Source organism: Enoplosus armatus, chromosome 3, assembly GCF_043641665.1.
Source record: "Enoplosus armatus isolate fEnoArm2 chromosome 3, fEnoArm2.hap1, whole genome shotgun sequence".
Lineage (NCBI taxonomy): Eukaryota > Metazoa > Chordata > Actinopteri > Centrarchiformes > Enoplosidae > Enoplosus > Enoplosus armatus.
In genome coordinates this window covers 2,832,706-2,855,573 of record NC_092182.1, presented here as the reverse complement: position 1 = coordinate 2,855,573, position 22,868 = coordinate 2,832,706, and the positions used below count along the sequence as shown (strand labels likewise).

Here is a 22,868-nt window from a genome sequence, read left to right as displayed (position 1 = left end):
GTTACGTTACATTTTTTTAAGCGGTGTCTAGTTGCAGTACAGTACTTTTACTTTTGATACTCACTTTTTTGCTGATGATACCGTACTATAACTTAAGTAGGATTTTGAATTCCGAACTTTCACTCGTAATGGAGTGTTTTCAGATTGTTGTGTTGGTACGCTTACTTAAAGATCGCAGTATTTCTTCCACCACAGGCTGTGGCCCTGGCAACTTAGAGACTTTAAGTCATCCAAACTAAAAAAAAAATCAAAATTGGTCACTTGTCATCGCCTTGCAGAACAACGCGAGGCTGAGGCTGATACCAACATGGTCATTGAGAGAGTTTAGAAAGTCCGATAATGATACATCAGCAGATATTCCCTTTTTTACATAAGTAATAAGTAATATTTATTAAAAAAAATCCTTTAAATTTGGTTATTTAAAATTGTAACCACGATACGGACTGAGTGTAAAAATAAACTTGGAATGAACAGTGCTATCTGGTGGACAAGCTGCGTGCAGTAATGGGGACAGGGTTTCTAAGTACCTCAAACGTATCTTTGACATTTCTGACCTGCAGTTTCTTGGTACCATATTGGCCACTGTATCTGCTGGGTTGATTTATCGGTCTAGCTCTAGGAAAGATCATGCTCATGGAAGAAACCAACGTCGACTGTCAATAGTCACGCGCTTTGTGGATTCATCCGTCCATGCTGACCCTCCTCACCACGAGGTTTTGTGGCTCTGTAACAACATGATGCTACTTCCTCTTTTGTTCCCGATGGACAACACGGTCAGTGGAGGTCTTTGTCAAGAGCACACATTTTAGGGCATTTGAACAAATGCTATACGGCTCGCAGTCAGAGCCATGTGCCATACGTTGGAGCGGTATCTTACCGTTTCACACAGGATTCGATCATGTCGCTGGACATCAGCTTCAGCCGGGTCTCCAGGTGCTTGCTAAACTCCTCCTCCGGCCAGTGGAGGTCTCTGATGAAGGTCTGCAGAGCGTCCAGCTTCCAGAAGAGATCCTCTGACGTCCCCGAGCCATTACTGCAGGGCCACAGGTCAGAATTTAAAGCATTTTTAAAGACAAGAGCTTTGGAAAAAAAAGGGAAAACGATGTTGGTTGTCAATGAAATGCTCAAACCACTGGTTATGAAGAGTTTCTGTTAGATTGTCTCATGTATTATCAATTTAACCTACTGAGATGGTAGATAATAACCCGCTCTCATAAAAGCAAAAGCGATGGTCTTGCATTGGAAAACAGCACTAGCATAGAACAGAAACAAGAGGGAAGGCAAATGACTCATGTCGAGCCTTATCCTTTACTGCATGGATTCAGGGTTCCCACTCCTTTTAAGGGTATTTTCAAATCCAAGAGGCATACCAGTCAAGGGCACAACTTTCTTATCTGCACATAAAAATCCAAGTAACTTATTTCCAGGACACGTTTACTGCTTGTGCCATCAGGTCATTTGCTGCAAGACGTTTTGCTGCATCGAAACAGCAGGGTTTTCAGGATGTGTGGGAACCCTCAGTTTGTTAACCCATAAGAACCCATGGTGACACCAGTGTAACACACACTTCAAATAAATAATATAATAAAACAATAAAACAAGTCAATTTACCATAAACGCCCAATGTAACGTATATGTACCATCACAGATCTTTGGCATTAAGAGGTAGTATAAAAAAAAGCCCCATCAGAAATGTCTTCAGTGTGGTCCACTTGGTCTGTGGTGTACTCCCCATAATTTTCCTTTAAGGGGAAATGGGTCTGGGTTCTTATGGGTTAATGTCGAAAGGGTGGGGGCGGGGGGCACGTTTGGGTAGGGCGGAGGACTGCTAGGACCAGGATCAACCTGCTGGTACCTTGTCACCGCTGGCAACATTATTTCTTACTTTCTTCAACAGCTCTAAACTCCACCCAGTCCCAGCAGACTGAACCACAACGCAGGGATTCAGACACGAGGGGGCCTCCTCCTCAACCATCTAGTAGGGAGAAGCCAGGGCCAGGGAGCTACAACATCAGGTATCTTGGTGGGGAGGAGGGGGGGTGCTTTGGAATGGAAAGAAATGAAAAGATGCAAGTTCATAACCAGGACATTATCTACCACTGAGGTCATGTTTCTGTATTTTTGTGTGTAAATACTTTTAGTTTCGGTGGAAATGTGGCTTTGGAGACTACAACAATTTAGACTTGGCGATGTTTTTGACCTCTGTCACATCACGCGGTGTGTATGGACAGTTTCACCACGGCCACTGAGAATTCTCGATTCCCATTGGCTGACAGGTGTGGATTGATTTCTGGTAACCACACACCTAATACAGTTTTTGTTGGCAGATCTAAATTGATTTACCAGTATTGACAACAGCAACGAGGCAGCTGGTCTTTGAAATTAAAGTTATCATAAGTAATATAGAAGTAGTTACATAATTAAAAATCATGCCATCATCTGATGAAAGATTCAAGATACTTTGGTTTATGACCAGATATCTTAGAAACTAATGACATTCCCATCAGCCTCAACTGCACTTTTATGTTTAGGTGCTAATCAGCAGATGTTGTCACGGCATGTATGTTACAAATTAAGTGTATTAACAAGTAGTAAAAGCAATATGAACTTGAATAAATATGAAATAAGGACGGATATGTGTCTAGAAATGATGAAATAGTAAGACCACACACTTGCTAGTTGGTCATTTCTCTAAGGAACACTTCTTGTCCATGAAAGCAGCATGCAGAACATACTGTATGTCCTCAGTGTTAATAATATGTAAGATTTTCTGATGTTTGTATATTCTGTCTCCTTGCTATGATTTTTGCATCTTTCCAGTCCATATGAAAATACATACAGTATGTGGGGGGTAAAAATGTTGGGAATCCATTTCCAAGTCGCCGCCTTTCGCATCCATCCACACACACCATGCCGTGACGTTTGACATGAACGTGGCTTTGGGCCTGTATGAAACCCTCAACATCGGCAACAGACTACCACAGCTGTGTGAATTCTAAACCTGCCTTCGGCGGGTCCTTTCGGATAGCCATGGCTTTCCTCACAGCTCTTGTGATCTCGGAAAGCGCAAACGAAACAAGTCTACCATCTCTGTTGGCATCCTTTCTTTGGAGAGTGAATTAATTGCTAAATATAAAAGTCGAGGCTTAACTGCAGCTCTCATCATTTTCCTTTTTTTTTTTTTTTTTTTTTACAATGAAAACTTCAGGGCTGGTATTTTTGAATGTGTATCCAACAAGATTCCAGACGAGGGAATAGGGATGGATGTGCTGCGGTGACAGCGTCGCACTCTGTGGGATGCTGGAAGGAGCTTTTACACCTTCGATCCCCGTTGCTGGTGCAGACAACGTTTCGCTTAAGTTTCCAAAGTGTCAAGTGTTGCATACATATTAATAGAGAACGCTTACTAAAATCAGAGGCTGTTATACGTCGTTCAAACTAATAAATAATGTGAACTGCTTATGCAGCTAAAGAAAAAAAAGGTGTGTTTTTTTTTTTTAATAAATCCTGCTGAAATAATTCAAACTAATATCTCAAACAGGCTGAAATAGTGATTTAGAGTACAAACACCCTGACGATCGTATTTTGACACAATGAGCAATTTTACAGCGTTCTACGATGGAAGTATTGCATGTTGTTCTTTTAATAAAAAGAAATATAAATGTTGTACGGTAATCCTGCTGCTTTGAGATGCCACGTTCATGCCAAGGGCATGTGCGCATGTCTCAGGCTGTGCAAGGCAGATACACACTCTGAGTCATAGCTAGCTGCCATCCAGTTGGGTGGAGAAAAGCTTGGCATTTGTGGGAGGTTAACACTTGGCCCTGCTAGATTCGGTACTTTGGGCATTTGGACGTTGACACTGGGCAGGGTGCTTTTTATACTCCTGAGGAGGGAAGCAGAATAACAGGAGACAGGAAACAGAGAGTCCTCGTCAAAGTGGACGCAACAAAAAGACACGATGCGCTTGATTGGTTTTGTACACATGTTAGCATCCAAAACGTTATCTCAGCTCACAGCAGTATTTGAAATCCAACCATGAGAGAGTCCCAATTGCATATTATTTACTTATTCTGTATATTCACATATAGCATCAAAAATAAATAAATAAATAAAAACACTAGCAGAAAAGGAGAAATGAGTAGACCTTTGGGCGTGGTGTCGACGAACACAATGTCCCTCAAGGCGACACAGAGTAGGTGTACTTAATAAAGCGGCCAGTGAGGGGTCAAAACCGGAGGCTAAACCTGGGCCACAGGTCTGCAAATCGAAACACATCCCTGGTACGGGTGAAGAAGACGGGTAAAGGTCAAGTGAAATGAAGGCACCCTTACTTGACAGGTTCCCAGGATTCCCTTTCAAAGCCCCTGTGGATGGACTGGGCAATGGAGGACTCCATCAGGTCCACATATCGCACCACCAGGGGGGCATACAGGTCCTGCAGGTGTTTATGGAACTTCCCATTGCACAGGTTATCTGAGGGAGGGCATGGGAAGGAAGGAATAAGACGTGGGAAAGCAAACCTAAGCACATAGCAAGAAATGCAGAGTTACTGTGGTGTCACAACACTTGTGTTTTTAAAGCTTTCTAGTTTGAGTTAAAGGTGCCCTGTGTGTGTTTCCTTGTCATTGTGCTGAATGCATTTCTTTCCTCATAAAGCTGATTTAAAAAAAAAAAAAAAAAAGTATTTTAAGTCCTGCATTGTTTATATCCATGTTTGCTAGCCAGTAGTCTTCTTCTCCCTGCCTTTGTTGGTGCACTGCAGCATATCTTGGCGTGTTACCGCCACCTGTTGATTGGTGGAATATTGCGGAAACCACTGACGGGGAGGGGAATGTGTGCCGCGTCACCTGAGGATGAGCACGAGATAAACAAAAACGGCGAGTCCCTCATAGGAAAACAGCTGCAAAGAGCCACTTGAGGAACCTTTAAGTTTTCATTTTCAGCCGCAGGGTTTCTCCCTGTGCAGCATTGTGGACACAGAGGGTAAAGGTCTGTCTACACAGGAGGTGTTTCAAGCAAAGTTTCTCCGCCGCCTGCCTCACGTGCATCTGGCCGAACAGATACTCTACTTACAATCGCTACAGATGTCGGCGCAGGCAGCACAACAGCTCGCATTTCACTCGTGCTTTATGCTGTGAGCCGAAGCAGCTTTTAGCGCACTTACGGAATCGCGCGCACGCCCGGGTTTGCGGGAAATAACCCGAAGGGCAGCGAGGCAAATAACAGCAAAAACCCCGTCCGAGATGGTGATAATGAACAATGACAGGAGAGGCCGGTGTTTGTGGCGAACGCTGGTTCTTCATTAGCAGGTATGACACAGCACATCCAGTTTTCAATCTTTCATTTAAAAGAAAAAAAGAAAAGGTTAGAATCTCTGGTATTTCTAAATCCGACCCGTCAAACACATTCCCCCCCAGTCTCCGCCGGCTCCCAACTGGTAAAAAGACAACACTGACAAAGACCACAGGAGATAAAATGGAGGCCAGTGTGTGCTAATGTGATGCCTCACGGCTCCATGCAGTGCGTCTGCTTTTCCTCTCCCTCTCTCTCTCTTTGTTTTTCTCTCCCCCTCTGAGCATGTGTGTGTTTGTGTTTGTGCGTGTTGGCATCGGAGTCAAGGTCGATGATACACAGTAGGTGCAATGTTTGTTGTGCTCCCTGATTGCCACTCTCCCAATTAGCCACTTGAGCGGCTGCTGTCCACTTGGATGTGTCGTGTCCAGGAGTGTGTTCGCAGGGCTCGCCGTGGCCCAGCCACCGCTGCATTAGACCTCATTAACTCCTCGAATGGCAGCCCAACTTTGGCGCCTGTCTAGTGCTAAGGCTATTTACTGCTACATAAGTGCGCTGCCGTGGGGGGCGACAGAGCAGATGACCTTCTGTGGAAAAGACGTCCCCATGATGATACGCTCTGCTAAAGCGCGCGCTTGTCACACTGTGTGGGCAGCGGGGGCTCTGCTGGGTCTTATGTTAGTAGGGAAAGATGGTTTGTTGTGTGTGATGTGCTCCTCCCATGTTACTGCGCTACATACTCACACTGTGGGCTGATGCTTTGTTTGGGGATAGACGTTCAGAAAAGGCAGGTTGGCACATTGTTTGTATTTACACAGTGTCCTTGCATTTATTGCAAGATTAAAGGTGAACTCAACCAGGGAGTTCCGATTACTGATTTTACACATACATATTGTATGTATGTCTTCTGTGGCTCTGGAGGGGCTTTGTGGAGTCTGAGGTGATATCCTTGGGCCAGGCTTAGAGACTGCACATTTCTAAACAGAGAGCCGGCCCGACGAAAGGAGGGGTGGAGAGTTTTAAAGACGTGCGGCGTTTTCCTAGAAGTGAGCGTTTGACAAAAAAAGATGCCACCGGTGCATTATGGGAAGTAGGATCCAGTGGTTTTGAAGACCCGTACTACTAGTGACTAAAGGTCAAGGATGTCTCGGCCTCGGCTGCTCTGACTTGACTTAAAAGTCCCGGAACTTTAAGGAAGTGCAACAAAAACTTGCCAGACTGCGTCTCGAAAGGAGCCTGAATCTTGCCAGGGACAATGTGGAACCTTTTATTTTGACTAATATACACATTAATGTACTTTTAATTCATATTAATTCTGTCAATCTAATTTTCTGTTTTCTATCTTATTTTTTTTTATACAGTTGCACACTGCAAACAGTCACCATCTTAACAAGCCACGCTGGCTAATATAATATATTATTTTCTTTACAAACTGGTAAAAAAAAAAAAAAAATGTCTCAATGCAAGCTACAAGAGATATGCCATTACACGTGGGGAAGTTCTGTGCGGTTGTTTTTCAGTAAAAGAACTTATAGACTGAAGATGCCACAGACACTTTTCTCTGACAGAAAAGGGTTTGTTGTCCTTATCTTGCATCAAAGATCCCAGCTGGATGAATTATAAACTCAATTTGTGGAACAGAAGGGCTGTTTAATATAGGCTCTGTATTATTGCCAATTTCCTTCCCCCTGTTAACTGCTGGCTGGTGTAGCTACGTCCACTGCTATGCACTTCAATTGCCATTTTTCACACAATTGGCAATATGTAGCAAATGAGAAGGTGGCCAATTTGATGACACTAACAAGTGAGCATAACGAGCTATTTGCAGTCATCTCTGTTCGGCTGAATGAGTGGACCGTGCTCGGCCTTCTCCTTGACTCCCGACTGACGAGCTGAAAAGGGGAAGCATTCCCCAGGGACAATTAGCGCCCCGCAGATTGCGTCTGCATTGTGAACGGTGAAGTGTTTCCTTTACAGGACCACGGATAGCTCCGCAGTGTTCCTGCAGGCAAGTGCATGCAGTTCATTAGAGAGATGGCTGGCCTGCAGCAACCAGCGTCAAGACCTGACTATTATCTTCAGTCAGACACGCCTGGCCCCTGTCCACACACACACACACACACACACTGTTCAGTATGTAAACCGCTCCAGGCCAAAGGTAGACGTCTCACACTGACAGGGATGATTCCAGAGACATTAATGTTGCAGGGAGTGGGCAGGCAACAGCAGCTGAAAAACGTCATTAGAAATTGTCTTGATTTGCCGCGATGGGTGATAATAAACACGATAGAAACAGTCCCTTGATGAGGAAATGAGAAAACTTCAATGCACTGTTGAAAGGGCACGCGCACTAAAACTAACAGCCAATCACATCATAAAAACAAAAAAACTCTCACCAATCATGCAGGCAGTGTTTTGGAAGTTTTCCAGAATTGGCAAAGCAGGATTGGATGATGATGATGATGATGATGATGTTTTGGTTTCAAAAAGTAGGATAGATGGGAAGATACTTTGGCGACTTAAAGCCCTGTTTGGACATGCAGTGGATGGGGAGCGTGCCAAACAGTTCTTGGCTGCTGACACGGAACAGATAGCTGATGTTAACTCTGCAGAAAATCACTACCAACAAAGAGTGCAAGTGCACAGCCATTCATCTCAGAGAACCCTAATGAATACTAATGTATTCAGTAAAGTTTCAGAATTTTGAGCTAAAAATAAATGCGATATTGCCAAGCAGTTAATATAATACTTGTTTTTAAAAAGAAATGAACGCATAAAGGTGTAATTTCATCAGCACGACTGCAAGTTGCGAGTCAACGGAAAGATGCCACCGGATGCCACCACGCTAATCCGGACAAGGCAGTGCAAGCCGCGGCGAAGACGCATCCGCACGAGGTGAAACGTTTCGACTTTGGTTAAAAACGCCCTGCTTGTCCTGAATCCCCGCTGTCAGGAGACAGAGTCCTCATGAGTTGCTGTCAGATCAATCAGCGTCTGAGCTGTCACACGAAACACACTCCGTGCGTTTGCAGCTTTTTTACTGATGTAAAAGGGACATATATCTCAGCTTGTCTAACGCATGCGTTTTATTTATTACGATGTGCACGATGAGATCACGTCGCGTGTTAACCCGGGCAAGTGGATAATCTGACTTTCATTCCGTGTTACCCTTCATCAGGCCTACGTCCCTGTAGAGGGTTGATCACCTCTCCACCGATCAAGCCTCTACAGGGCCTGCTGGACCAACTGCAAGGCACGTTCTACTTCTACTTCAGACCCCGTGCCGACTGTTGAACATGCTCTCTTTGAATGGCTCCCCCACTCACAGTCCATTCTCAGGAAGTCATTGAGCAGTTGGAAGAGGGGGAAACTGTCCCAGCTGTCGGGCGGCTGAACCTCAAGAGCCGCGTCCATGTCGGCCGAGTAGAGACACAGGAAGGTCTCGGCATGCTCCACCATCAGGTCGGACCACCACGCGAAGGCCTTCAGATGAGAGTAGAGGAGGGGCAGAGAAGGAAGGGGGACAGAGTACAGGGAACGGGAGAAAATCAAGAGGTTGAGAGTGAAAGACAGGAGACAAATTAGAAGAAGAAAGGGTACACATGAGTGGTCCCCAGTGGGCAGGGTCTTTAAGAATTTCACAGTTAACGGTTTAAATGACATTTACCATGAAGGGCTGAAGACGCAATGTAACTCCACTGATCTGTGGGAAAGGCTCTTGGCCATCGCTCTCTCACTTTTCACCATATGAAATGAAGTTGTTGCCTCAGCGGCTTCACTACGTGATCTCCGGGGAGGGGTTCTTCACAACTCGAAGCAGGAAAAAAAAAAAAAAAAAAAGCAGCGCTTGGGCACGGGGAAAAAAAAAAAAGCACGCGCTTTTCTGTTGGCCCACAGAGGAAACAGCAGCAGCTCCTTGACAGGCATGGCAGGGAGCTACTTAAACACTCACCCACAGCTCCTTAAGTGAGTCAATCAGAAGAAAGAAGCTCGCGAGCTGCACTGCGCTCATATCTCCCCATAAAATAGGCGCAGTGGAGTGTCTGTTGGGGACTGGGCTACTCTCATGCACATCAAAAACACTTGCTCTCCTCCATGCACCCCCCACTCTTGCCAGGCCTCGTAAGAGGGGCCCCTGAGGATCCATGGTGTTTGCTCATTCACATCAAGCTGTCAACACTGTAATGTGAATGTACCCATGGGCTTACTAGGTGGTGGTGGTGGTAGTGGTAGTGGCGGTGGTAGTGTTGTGTGGTGTGTGTGTGTGTGTGGGGGGGGGACGTGGGGGGTGGGGGGCATGCACTTGCCATGGGAGCTCTTAGCATTGGATAGTTGGGGTGGGATAGTTGGCAAGGACGTGCATCCAGTTAGTGCCACTCATGTAATCACCCCTTTTACATTTGAGATTTTTGCAAAAATGTTGATATTCAAGTCGCAGAAATAAACCAAAAGTAAATAGAAGTAAAACTTTTTTTTAAAAAATGCATCAGGATGTTTCTTAAACCTTACCAAGTCTCTTAAAAACCCCGTCTAGAAGGTGCTCTTCTTTCAACACCCTCCTTCATCACCACAAACCAATTCCTAGCAGTGGACAAAGATTTAGAATTTGAACTTGTTTCATAAGTCGCATCTCCATTCGTTAACCCCCCCAAAAATGTCATTGAACAGACACAGATGTTATTCACAGGTTTCATGCGACTATCATGTAAACTTGGACTTTTGTGTGGAAATGCATGTCCTCTTTGAGTTATTATTACTTCCACCATTAGGTCCTACATATATTCAAAAGCTACCGAGAGCCAAGGTTTCATTCGACATCAACAATTTATTTCCATGTCATCTACGTGTGTGGGTAGTCAGCCTGCTTATGTATTGTGGATCAAGACTATAGAAGCCTGACAAATATGTTTTTTTTTCTTTTAGTGGCATGAATGGGGCACCATCTTATACAGAACCCATAATACGCCCATGCTGCTTACTCGTCCGGTTGCCATCTTTGTTGAGGCAGCTATCACTTTCCTGTCCATTTCTCTTGGAGATGCCCTTTATGAAACTCAACTTAAATTTTACTTCACTGTACAGCAGGACAGAAGAGTCTTAGAGGATTATGAATATGTCTTGAAAAAAAGTGCTATGGTTTTTCACATTTCTGACAAAACTGTGGGTCATTTCTGTAAGTTGAATGTAGCGATCAGCATGTTAAAATTGGTGATTACATGAGCTAAATGGGGCTAGTAAATAGGATGAGCTGTAACCAGCATTAGCGCCACACAAGGTGGAGGTTAAAAGTGAATTGCATTGAAATATGACAACCGAAATGACTGAATGCGTTTTCATTGTGAGTTGACCAGGACAAAAGTGGACTTGATACCAGTATTTGCCAGGTTTGGAGTCTAACGCTGGTTAGGCTGGGTCACCAACGTGCTCACGCCTCATTTGAGCAGCAGCCCCCCCCAAGCTTACTTACTGGACTTGGTAGAATAAAAGACACATGGCTAAACACAGGAAACAGGTTAGCATTTTTTCAGGGATGACTTGGGGTAGACTCCTAAAAAAACAAGGTACAGAGTTGCACTCTTTGAGACAAAAAAGGTTACACACTCAGCATCGAGAGTCACAACTCTGCACTGTGTTTTCTCGGAGCGTGGGGTAAATGGGTTCAAACAGATAAAACACATTGCCTAAGTGCTTGTCTCTGGTCCTCATCGTCAAAGGCAAAACTGTTGTTAGCCGGGAAGCTAACAAGCGCTGCCACAAGCACTTGATTAGCAGTGGTCACAAGCGGAAAGCGGTTCGGGGTCATTGTTGAGAAGGGGGTACGTTAATGATCCTCGGCAACAACAGCCGCGTCATTAAGTGCATGCACAGGACTTAGAGTAAGGGTAGGGTAGGAGACGGGCGTATGGCACTAAGACAATCACATACCTCTTTTCCCTGTTCAAACATTTCCCCGCAAACCAAATAAATCATTGGAATGAAAAGCAGAGAGGGAATAAGTCAATTTTGTTTTGGTTAAACGACGAAGTGACAGAAAGAATGTGAGTTGCAGTCATGTAAAATAGCACAGCATTCACAGCAGAGGGGCAGAAAAATTGGATAGATAAAGGGGCCTTTGCATCAAGACAAACAGTGCATCTCTTTTTTTTCTCCTTTTGCCTTCATGATGTTTGTGTTCTTATCCCTTCAATATCTTTTCAGCTCAGTGTTTGCCAGATAAACAGAGAAGCTGTGATATAAGCACAGACCTGATTGATAAATCTCCATTGCCGCTACAAACCTGCCGCTTTAGAGTGCGTACTTGTGCCCACTGTGCAGATTAGACGCAGTACGATGATTCAAAGTAGCATGTGGTCACTGGTGAGGGACTTTATATTTACCATTTGGAATCTGAATGAATGATCACAAAACTTTGAGGACCACCCCCCCCCCCCCCCCCCTCCAGTAAAACCAACAATTTATCTTGAGATCCCCTGCAGGTATTTTGATGATTTTAAAAACTGTACTGGAGACAAAGGTAAACATATTGAATGGAAAGTATGTAGGATTTGTGAAGTCAATCGATATCCCAAACATAAGCCAAACTCTATGACTGATAAATCTGATTTAACAAATTGGGGAACAGCACCTGAAAACACGCTGGCTGACAGAATACTCCACCCTAAATGGAATTTGGCAGATCTACACAGGTTTCCAACCGAAATAAAAATGTAGCTTGTGCAGCATGAGGCTCTGGCGAGGAGAACCTTTCACCGCCCCTCCTACGTCACCTCCAACTGGTCGACAAATGTCACAAGACCGGTTGTGGCCCATGTGTTTTTGGTTTAATTCCGCATAAATCAACTAGTTCTAGGATATCTGCGCCTACTTTTTGTTTCCGAGAAACCATATGGGGGCTATTAAACAAAATTTGGATTTCATATACTGCCAGCCAAGTCCTACAGAGGGTTTGAGGGTGATGTAATGCACCCGGTAGTCATGGTGGAGGACATCGGCTTGTTTTTTTCTGAATTAGCATGATTATCTCGGTGGTTTAAAATGTACACGATCCATTTCTTTGTTGTTATTGAAATCGGCAGTGAAAGAACACAATTCATATTAGGGGTAATTACTATTTGTATGCATGTGGACATTAAATTGCTTAAATAAGTCACTTAAGAAGCTGAACACCAATTTGACTATATAAGAGGCACATTTCCTTCATTTCAAGATGACGGACTGATTTGTTCCTCAGATGACCACAGGTGAAGCTGATGGATCTCAGTAAAGTTTGGTTAGACAGTAATGAGGCTCATGATATCAGCAGCTTAGATGGCTGTTTTTTTTACTGCTGGTTTTTTCACATGCAGTCACTGCTTCTTCAGCCAGCCCATACTGCCGTGAAACTACAGGTGTGTGTGTGTGTGTGTGTGAGCACAGATGCATGCACGTATGCCGGCAACACTGACCTCAGCATGGTGTTCCTCATTCTGCTGAAGCACCTCGATCACCAGCTCGGCCAGGCGAATGGTGTCCTCCAGTTTTTTGGCAGGGGTGACTAACCGCCCTACATTCTCTGGAGCACAAAGGGTCAAGGGTCAGTGTGGGCAGGCTCGGAGTCTGATCAGCATCTAGTCTCTCTTAAACAAAGGCTCTTGCTACTACTTGTGTCAGGTCTGACATATGAAAGTGTCGTCTTTAGATTTGAAGTAAACAACATGCACGTTATCCCGCCTACTCCCAAACACTGGAGCTGAAGGATTAAGTCACTCACAAATTTTGGATATAGCTTCTTTCCTCAAAAGTGATCCTTAGTCCAGTCTTTAGCCTCAGCCTAAACCACTGGGCCAATCTCATGGTTATATTAAAAATACAAGTATGAAATATCAACTGGCCAAAATTAGGGCTGGGTGATTTTTAGACAAAATACTTTATTGTGTTTCTAGCATTAAGTATAGAAACCTCTCAGTTAAAGTTGGCTGATTTCATTCATAATTGTGTCAATTGTATACTATATTTTCTTGAGGCAACACGTGTTTTACCCAGCCCTGGTTTTATTATCAACACTATCCCCTTTGAAAGCACTGTTGGGTGGCTGGGAGTGTGATGGCCTGTGGTATGTAGCGAATGAGTCACGTCTCTGTCACTGCGGCCGAACAGCGATGACGTCATCCAGAGAAAACACGGACGTGATGAGGGATGTAAACAGCATGTACATTGAACACTCATGCAGTAATGCGGTGGTTACGCTGCGCTTATCGCCACAGGTACCTGGCTTACAGTTCGATTGTTTTGGGGTGGCGAGGTTGCATTTCGCTGTACTTGTATTGAGACTAAATATGGACTGCACCGAATGGGATTTCGACTTCCATACTATGCCCTTTAGTATGCTCAGTAAGAGGACTGACTTGTTTGCTTGTTTCTGATTGGTTGACAGATGCCTGTTGACATTAACTAAACATGGGTTCAACTGACCGTTGGTTTTAACATAGCTTTATTTTGGTAAGAGGCCACGGAAATAAAGGTGTGTTCATACTACACGGTGCGATTACATACAAAGTCGATGCCAAGACGCGAATAGACGCAGTTTTGCACCGGACGACGCGAGTAGACGCGACTACGCTACGCTATGTCATCAGCCTATCAGCGTTGAGATTCTCCTGACATCACAGAGAATCAAAAATGGAGGACAACAAACTTATTGTCGCCATCTGTGGGCACCCGGAGCTTCTACGATTCAATGTCTTAACTGTGCGGTACCGTAGGACTACACGGTAAGTTCGGAATGTATGTATCTGTTACTTGATCCCAGCTATCGGTTGTACTTTACCACAAACCAAGTTAGCACTAGCGTTTTAACTGCCATTAATCAGTTTTGGACCAATTCAGCTTTTGAATACGCTACAATTCTTATTTCTCAGCTCTGTCTGAAGTCTTCTCCGTAGCAAAGACTGCTGAGGCTACTGTATTACTGTATGCATACTTTGCGTGAGGTAGGGCTCCAATGAAGCACATTACGTAAAGCATGAACCGTCCTACAGAGCAGCCAACAAGGATGCAACAGAATTTATCTGTTACCCAAGTCCTGGTAGGATTGTTTTGTACAAATTTGCATCAAACAGGGCCCTGTTGTGCCTTTCCATGAACCAAACTGACCCCCCCCCCCCCCCGTCCCCCCCCAAAAAAAACATTTCCTCCGATCCGATCCACAGGTGAGACAACCAATGGCCATAACATAATTCTCCACTATTGTACATTGACATTATCTTTGCAAGCAAACAAGTAAACTTTCGAGCTTAGGAGAATTGCTTCGCCCTTTTATCATGTCACGTCTCAACTACAGCGACTCCTCCTGCCTCAACTCCAACTTTTCCTCTGGAAGGGAATTCTGTGGTGAGACCAATATTGTCCTCTCTTCACTAACCCTCTGAAACATTAGTTTTGAAGGTATTCTTGGTCGAATGGTCCTCTGTGCTGAAGAAATGCTGTTTGTAAGAGCAACTTTAAGTGCTGTTTTTTTATCTTTTTATTGGCATTTTCTCAATTTCTGTCTATTATTTTGAAAAATAAAGACATTGAAATAAACTTAGTTTCTTTAAAATGTGAATTGAACATGACCCCGTGCACCTTCCTACTCTATAGCATTCAGTGATGGTCAGCGTGCTACATAGTTGAAGCAGTTCTATGGGGCACGTGGCGAAAAAAAGCTTACAATGTTGGAATAAAACAACAGTAAATGTCTTAAAAACGCCAAAGTGGGTGTGTGTGTTTGTTATGGTCTGGTTTATACTGTCTCACTCTGATGTCAGTACAATCATCTTGCTGGATAAGAACACATACACACACAGTGCTTTACAGGGGTTGAATTGGCCGAGTCTTGACTGTGTTCAGTCCACCTACTGGCAGAGCTCTTGTGGCACAGTGACGCTGTGGAAAACCCAGCAGGGTGATGAGTGCCTGCCCGCTCAAGCTTCAGTCATGCTAACATGGCTGACAGCTTCCACAGAATGGGACTTCTGTGCTGGTTCAAAGGGGGGATTGTTAGGATCTGGTCAAGTCGGAGCTATTATGTCAGAGTTTGGAAGTGTAGTTTTGGAAACTAAGGAACAATTGTTTTCTATAAAGTTATATTTTCTACAACCCTTTGTTCTACAATGGACTCCAGTCTTGTCAGACATATACAGACATCCCAGGTCTTGATCGTGATGCTTATCATAACTAAACACTTGGATATTTGACATCTCATGACTAATACTGATATTTCTGACATGTTGGAAGTGTTTGCTCACTTCTGTTTAGTAGACACTTAGCATGCTAGATTTCTCCTTTAAAGGTCCCATATTGTAGAAAGTGATATTTCTACGTCTTTTGGTCATAAAGTAGCACTAGGTGCTGTATAAATACTGTGAAAGTATCAAAACGCTCAGTCCACGGAGAAATGAAACACAGCCCATTCAGAAACTGTGCCTTTTAAAACGAGCTGTCGGGACTTAAGGTTGTGATGTCACAACTAGACAGTCACCGCACTCAGCCACGTCCCCCAGCAGGTCATTTGATCCAGGTGCAGCACCACCCACCAAGTACAGGGACGCTCATCCACCCGCTCAGTCTGTTTAAGTTATTGGAGCGCTCTGCTCAGGACGACTCTTCAGGTTTTTGGAGGTTGAACAGCTTGTTTCAGACAGAGGGGGGAACTGAGGGGCTGCAGAAAGGGCTGGGAGAAGATACATAAGGACTTTTTTGAACTGTGAGTCATGCAAAGCTGCTCTAGTGGAGTCCCAGAATAAAAATATAGAGCTGGAAATGAGCGTAATAAGGGACCTTTAAAGTAGCAAATACACTACCAGTCAGTAGAAGAGTCTTCTTAGTTTTGATGTCAATGCAATGATGAAATGGGGCCATTAAAGCCACTTTGTGCAGGATTTAAAAATGCCCCCCCCCCCCAGTGATATGAGATGAATGGGCACTGATTTCCACTGAGACTGTTTCATTTTTCTCCAAACAAAAACCATTGCCATTAGGAATAATATTCTGGAATCCCAAACACTTTACACGCGTGGCTTTAAACACACATGAAGGTCTTTTGTTTTACGCCGTTCTTAAAGAGAAAGCAATTTCTTGGATTGAAATACTTTAAATGCCACCTTGCTTGGAAGATTGCACTAATCAACTGAAGTGATTTTCACTGGCAATGTGGGAATTATCTGAAAAATGGATCTCTCCATTTGTCAATCACCAACTCATTCCTGCTCTCCTGTTTTTTCAATGTTTCATCAGTTCCTATGCTTTTACAGTATATTTCACATTATCTCACATTATCATTCTGAGAATTCAGAGCAGTGAAAAACACTAAAGGGGAGGGGGGGGGGTCCTGACACATGTAACCTGTGAAGTTTCTGTGCCTTTGCTGAGCAATGTACAGGTGTCAGGAAGGTTGTGACAGGGTCTGTGGTGGTATGGTTTAAGGTAGACCGGGTGTATTTCTGGCCAGGAACGAGCACAACAGCAGAGGTTAGACATACAGTACAACGTCACCTGGATCCTTCAGTTTTTTCTGAGATTTCTCCACTATGTAAGAGATTTACAAAAACAAAGAGGACAGGTTGCAAGGATGGACAGAAGGTAGACAGAGGTGGGAGAGTGTCAGGGAGAGGGTGAGAGAGAGAGGAGATCATTCAATACAGGTCGTATAAGCAGGAGGCAATAGAAGGCAAGAGTCAGAAATAAAGGTAAAGGTTAGAATGACTATTCAAGAGCAATGCATTCGCCAAAGATTTCTTCTTTAAGTGCATTTTGTGATCTAGGAGACTCTTGAAGAAAAAAAGGACACAAAATCCCTAAAATTCAGCGTGCGACATCTGAAAAAGCATAAAAACCTGTTAACATGATTGTAATATACGCCATCAGTATCTGCAGTCGATGGTGGTTTCATTCAAGGACAGAAGCTTGTTCACAATAGGAATGTGTGACCTCTCCTTTGACAGCTCGTCTAACCCTGGGCCCAAAGATATTTCACTCCAAGGACTGAGAACTGAATATAAGTAAGTGCAGGATGCGGGGGTCCCGTTGGAATGTACCGTGATCTTAAACACTTAAGAGGATTTACACACAAGCAAAGTAAAAATGCATTCAAGTCGCAGACAGACAAAGAACAGGTGGTTTTGGGGCAGGACAGAAAACCAGCTCACGGAAAGATTAGGATGTGCTTTGAGTGGCTAAGAGACAAACTGAGCCTGAGACATGTCGAGAAAATGCAACAAGAAGACTGAAACAACGGATACAAACAAACCAAAGGACGTCGGGGATGACAGTAATGTGAGGTCACTTGTTGAGGTTGGCGTGCACACTGGTCGTAAGAGGAAAATAAAAAGAGTACAGAGGTGGGGGGGGGGGTGAGGAAGGTACTCACGAATGGTTAAATCCATCACTTGAGACGCCAAGCAGAAGACAGGATGCTCATACATCTCTCTCTTTTTCCCTACAGAGAAAGAGGGAGGATACCGAGGCATGCGAGAGGCCAGGGTCAGAGAGGACGAGCACAGAGGTCACTGGAGTTCGACCAATATGAGGTTTGCGAGGCCCATGCCTGCAATTTTTTTTTTTTTGTGCTGCGATTTAGTATCTTACAATTTCACAAATTCCATTGCCATAAAAGCATATTACGGTATCAAGCATTCAGATATTAAAAATCTAAAATGCATCGTCTCGAAGGTGCAATATGTATCACTTTGAAATCCCAACGTATTATTAGCAAAATTTATCTGATTTATTACAATCAACAAACCCACAAAATGATTGTAAGGGTCCGTTTAGTTTTACTGAAGAGGAAAGTCTTTTTCTACATTCTTTTCTTCTGTTGACAGAAACTTTAAGCTATGTCCGCACCGGGAGAACAGCGTCGTCTTCTGTTGGTTAATTATCTTTCCGTAAAGAAAAAAAAGCTTAAAAAAAAATTCTAAATCAACTACAAAACCCCAGTTTGTTTGTTTGTTTGTTTTACTTGAGATTAGCTTCCTGCTTTTTATGCTAATATTGAACTGTAAACGGAAACTCTCTCACACATCACAAAATGAATATAAACTCATTACCATACTTACACTTGTAATGGTTAAACTATTTGATTTATGTCACGTTCACGCCACTTATTTCTTCCTGGATAATTCAATACTGAAGACTGGATAAACTATTCTAAATAATACATACATTTCTATATTTGTCTGTTCAATTACTTCTCCCGTTGAGCTGTAAATAACCCAGCACGACACATAATACCATGTCGAAACTTACTCGATATTCTTGTTTGTTTACCATAATAACACTGATCAAAATGGATTGTAATCAATTAAAATGCTACACAAAGCACCTTGGAGAGCCTTCCTTAGAAATACGTCCTCAAACTGCATCAAATCCTCATATCTCAGTTGGATGACGCTGACCATGTCCATGACAGGCCAAAGTCAGCATAACAACATTTCAGTCTAACCGTAGAGTTACAGTTGGGTACAGTTTCCAAGCTGTGTTTTTAGCCGAGTGGGCACAGGTAGCTGAGATTTTGTTGAAGTTGACAAAGTGAGCAAGACGGGCACCAGGGCGCAAGTAGACTGTATCCATGCGTGTGTGTCAGGGGTTCAAAGATTATGGGCTGTCTACTTTGGATTAACCATTCGTTCCGCCAAGCAGAGGTAAAATCTGAAATGTCACAGTATTTTTTCCCCATAGGTCAAGAAAGCACACCAGTATGAAGGGCAGGGGTTTCGGGGGTAATCAACAATCACAACTGAGATACTAAGGTTCATCTGCCTTAGTGTCTTCAGGGAGGTGATGGTTTCTTTACAGACATCGTCTCAAATTGACCGTTTAAAGTAGTTCAGTGTTAATTGAACGACAACATTTTGGGAAATGCTGCTTGTTAGCTGCCTTGTGCTCCTTTTCAATGTGCATCATCTGATCTAGTTTGGCAACCTTCCCCTGGTCGGGCTTGAACGCAGATCAAACGCTGCATGGCTTTGACCACTAAGAGTTTCTATCACGACTGACATTTAAGACAGTTTGCGTGAGAGAAGGGACAGAGAGTGCATGAGTGGACAAGTCAGATTTAAACATTAAACACGTATTTTTGTAATGTTCTTCTTAATTCTGTAACTTTTAGGGATTAACCTGTGACAGCAATCTCATATAAATGTAATCAAATGCATGTTTGCTATTGTGTCTCGTGTATGACACAGCTATTACCCAGAGACATTACCTCAGTGTGTCCAGTACAAAGATAGGTCCTGTCCATGTTTTTTTTTTAGCCTTGCTTAGCACAGAGACTGCAAGCAGTGGGAAAACAGCAAGCTGAGCTCTGTCAAATTGAAAAATTAACTTCTTCGTATTTATATCTTTTTTTATCTTGTATATTTGGGAAATGTAGAACTAGACAAGTTTAGGTTTAAGGTAAAGTTATCATACGCGGCATCTCAAAAAGCCGGTCCTCATAATGAGCATGGCAGGTTTGAGCTCTGTCCTGTGAACAAAAAGCCAGAGGACTCGTGAATGGATTGGTGACTAGCTTGCAAATTAACAAGACACAACATATTAATAAGAGTTGGGTGTGTTTTTCACTTTCGACTGAGCTTCGTGCTAAGCTAGGCTAAACACATCCAGGGCCTATCTCTGTACTGGACACACAGGGAGGAAACTGGTGTCAATCTTACCATCTCACTCCGGCTAAGGCGGCAAATAAGCATATTTCCCAAATGTCAGTGTTCCTGTAGACGTTTAGAGTCACAGATACAGTAGGTCAGGTGAAAGAGAAATTTGAAGAACATTTATGTAAACAAAGAGAACATTCTCAAGTAGTTACCAGATAAGTGTTTGAGGATAAAATGTTTCAGAGGTCTGCAAAATATTTATGATGCCTACTAAAGAAAACCTGGACCATGCAACAGAAAGAAAAAAAAAACACTGAACTACCACAAGGGGCAGTCCCATCATGTCTTGTTTATTGGCCTTCCTGATTTCAAAACAGTAGCTAGTGTGAAGCAGCAAAAGCCAATAGACAAGGGAAAAAGAGTGTGTATGGAAATCTCCAGAGAGCGAGGAAGAGGAAGGCAGAGAGAGGGAAAAGAAGGAGCTTCACTTCAGCTACCAGGCAGGCCAAAGTGGGGGACAGAGGCAGTTGAGGACTCGGCTGAAAGAGAAGCTGCGGCATGGTGGACGAAGTCAGCATTTGAATTGAATGCATTTTTACTTACAGTACATTTGTTACTACCGAAAAAAGGCTTAAGATGAGGCAAAATAAACATAGCATTTGTCACTTAAAACAAATATCATGCCATTCAGTATGTTGTGAACGATAAGAATAATTTAGAAGTTAAACTTTTGTTTTGAAATCCCTTATCAAAATTCATAAATGCAGTAAATAATATACGATGATACTGTACAGCTCTGATGATCCCCATTGACATCGCACATCTGTGGCAACTAGCTTCATGTACATTAGTTTTAACTCCTAGAAGTCAATCCCAAAAAGCAGGGAACCGGAGACTACGGTAAATGTCCTAAATTGTGGTTTCGTTTGTTTTTTCAGTTGGACAGTTGGAAAAACAGTATTTTTTTCAATTATTCATCAATGTTTGACAATGTTACCGGTATGAAATAATACCCTTGCTTGGTCAAATTTGGAGAACATGTTTATTACTTTTGACTGACTATCCCACAATGTTCTATAAGGTTTCCAATAACAACCACATGATATAGTGACTCCAAATGACTCAGCGGGTTAAGGATTGTAATATGAACAGCCGTATCGACAACAGTAGTAACGCAAAGGAGCGGTGATGGAGCAGTAACTTACCTTCCAGTTTGGCGTACTCGGACAGGCGTTGGTAGTTGACCAGAGCTGCCTGCTCTAGACACTTACGGATAACAGCCTTGACTTCCTCTTGTGGAACCGGAGTAACAATATCTTTCATCAGAACCTAAAAAGGAACGACACGGTAACTGTTTTTACTTTCAGTGTACAGAAAACCTCAGCGCGACAAGACGAACGATGACTAATGTCGACTTGTTGTTTGCCCATCTGTAGAAGCCATCGTAAACATAAATGTAGGTGTACTTCATAAGGGACAGCTAAATGTAAAACCCCTGCACCTGTCCAGCAGCAAAAGTGACTCACCCTTTCAAGCAAGGACAAAGTTGCCTTCAGCGCACCCTCGGGCCGTCCGAATGGAAAGCAGTACCTGCGGAGGCAACCGATTTGATTTTCACTTGAACCCTCATCAGTCCGGTTTGGCATGAGTTCAGGTCCACATGGTTGTTGTTAAACGGTTCCTACCTGAAGTGTGTAATCTGGTTTTCCAGTAGCACCCGTAGCCTCTCCTTGATCTCCTCGAAGCGCTCCTTCTCTTCCACGGTAACTGTGCCAATGCCATCGGGTCTGAAAGACAACAGCATTTGCGAGCAATAAAAGGTTTTGCAGTCTCTCCAGGCAGGCAGCCTGTATTTCAGCTCAGGGGGGGGAATTGGGCAGAGCACCAAGTGACAGGACAGAGACTTTCAAAAAGTTATGTCGAAGTCATTTTGGACATCATTGTTTCATATACAGTTACATTCACGCATACGTTATGCCTCTCTGAATCTCAACAACGGGGGGGACACAAGATGTAAGTCAGAGCTCAACAGCCAGATTTCAGCACCACAGGGTTAAGGTTAGTTCAGGTCCGGGAACTCAGTTTATCCTTTTAGAGTTCGAGTCCTGGGGCAGTATGTTGCACTTATCTCAGGGTGCTTTCACCTAAAGCATTTCTAACATGAATACTTTTCCTGGACTTTGATTTGGACCAAGAAATTGGACCTGATTCAACCTGAATGGCATAGTCTTAAATAGGTTCCACAGAACATAACCCAGGATATGGGGGCATGGATCGCTGTGGGAAAACTACAAAATGCCTCACTGATGTTTCACAACAGAAGAATATTGACACCAAAAAAGGAATGCACACAATACTGAACGTTGTTCTCAATGTCTCCTGCGTACATCAAAATTAGAGTCAATCTCATTTTCTGGCAGCACTAGTAAACCGTTGCACTGGTAAGGAAAGAGATATGCAAACAGGGAATAGCAATAGAATGTAATGGGGGGGCAATTCAACTCAGTCCTAATCATCCCAAAACTCTTACCCTAAAAGTCAATGGCATTTGATTTGGGATATAACCCACACCACAGAAAATAAGCAGTGATGGTTTTGGTCCCTCACAGTTGTGACTGTATTTATTGCTCCTCAAGGGTCCAGTAGCAAACGTGCTGAATATCATTGCTGCAGCGTACTGTTAATGAGGATGCATTCCAAGTGAATCTGTATCACAGCATCAACACATATACTGTAAGCGACTATGGATACGTGATCCTTGAAGAAGAACTTTCGGAAACAAACCAGCGAGCACTTGGTCGACTGGTTGGGTGTGCGGTTTGAACTCCGTCACTTTTTCTGCGTACCACAGAGGCACAGGGCTCTCTGAGAGAGATCAGGGAGGCGGGGTGGGATGCATTCAGGGCATGTATAAACACTTGAGACATTACCTAGTGTGTTTCAACCATACTGAAACCCGAAGGA

The 22,868-nt window shown here is 43.5% G+C and overlaps 1 protein-coding gene across 3 annotated transcripts in view; it reads right to left on the bottom strand.

Moving 5' to 3' along the window:
- cadpsa (Ca2+-dependent activator protein for secretion a) overlaps nt 1–22,868 on the bottom strand; it is a 134,992-nt gene that overhangs the window by 33,452 nt on the left and 78,672 nt on the right. The window contains exons 14-23 of one of the 3 annotated variants that reach the window (XM_070902006.1): nt 21,590–21,691; nt 21,431–21,494; nt 21,110–21,233; nt 17,681–17,749; nt 12,725–12,847; nt 11,221–11,249; nt 8,622–8,778; nt 4,335–4,476; nt 3,752–3,886; nt 878–1,033 (exon numbers count right to left, since the gene is read on the bottom strand). In XM_070902006.1, coding sequence (XP_070758107.1) covers nt 878–1,033; nt 3,752–3,886; nt 4,335–4,476; nt 8,622–8,778; nt 11,221–11,249; nt 12,725–12,847; nt 17,681–17,749; nt 21,110–21,233; nt 21,431–21,494; nt 21,590–21,691 — 1,101 coding nt within the window. The remainder of the gene's footprint in view (nt 1–877; nt 1,034–3,751; nt 3,887–4,334; nt 4,477–8,621; nt 8,779–11,220; nt 11,250–12,724; nt 12,848–17,680; nt 17,750–21,109; nt 21,234–21,430; nt 21,495–21,589; nt 21,692–22,868) is intronic. The other 2 variants (XM_070902007.1, XM_070902008.1) reach the window with 2 other exon arrangements.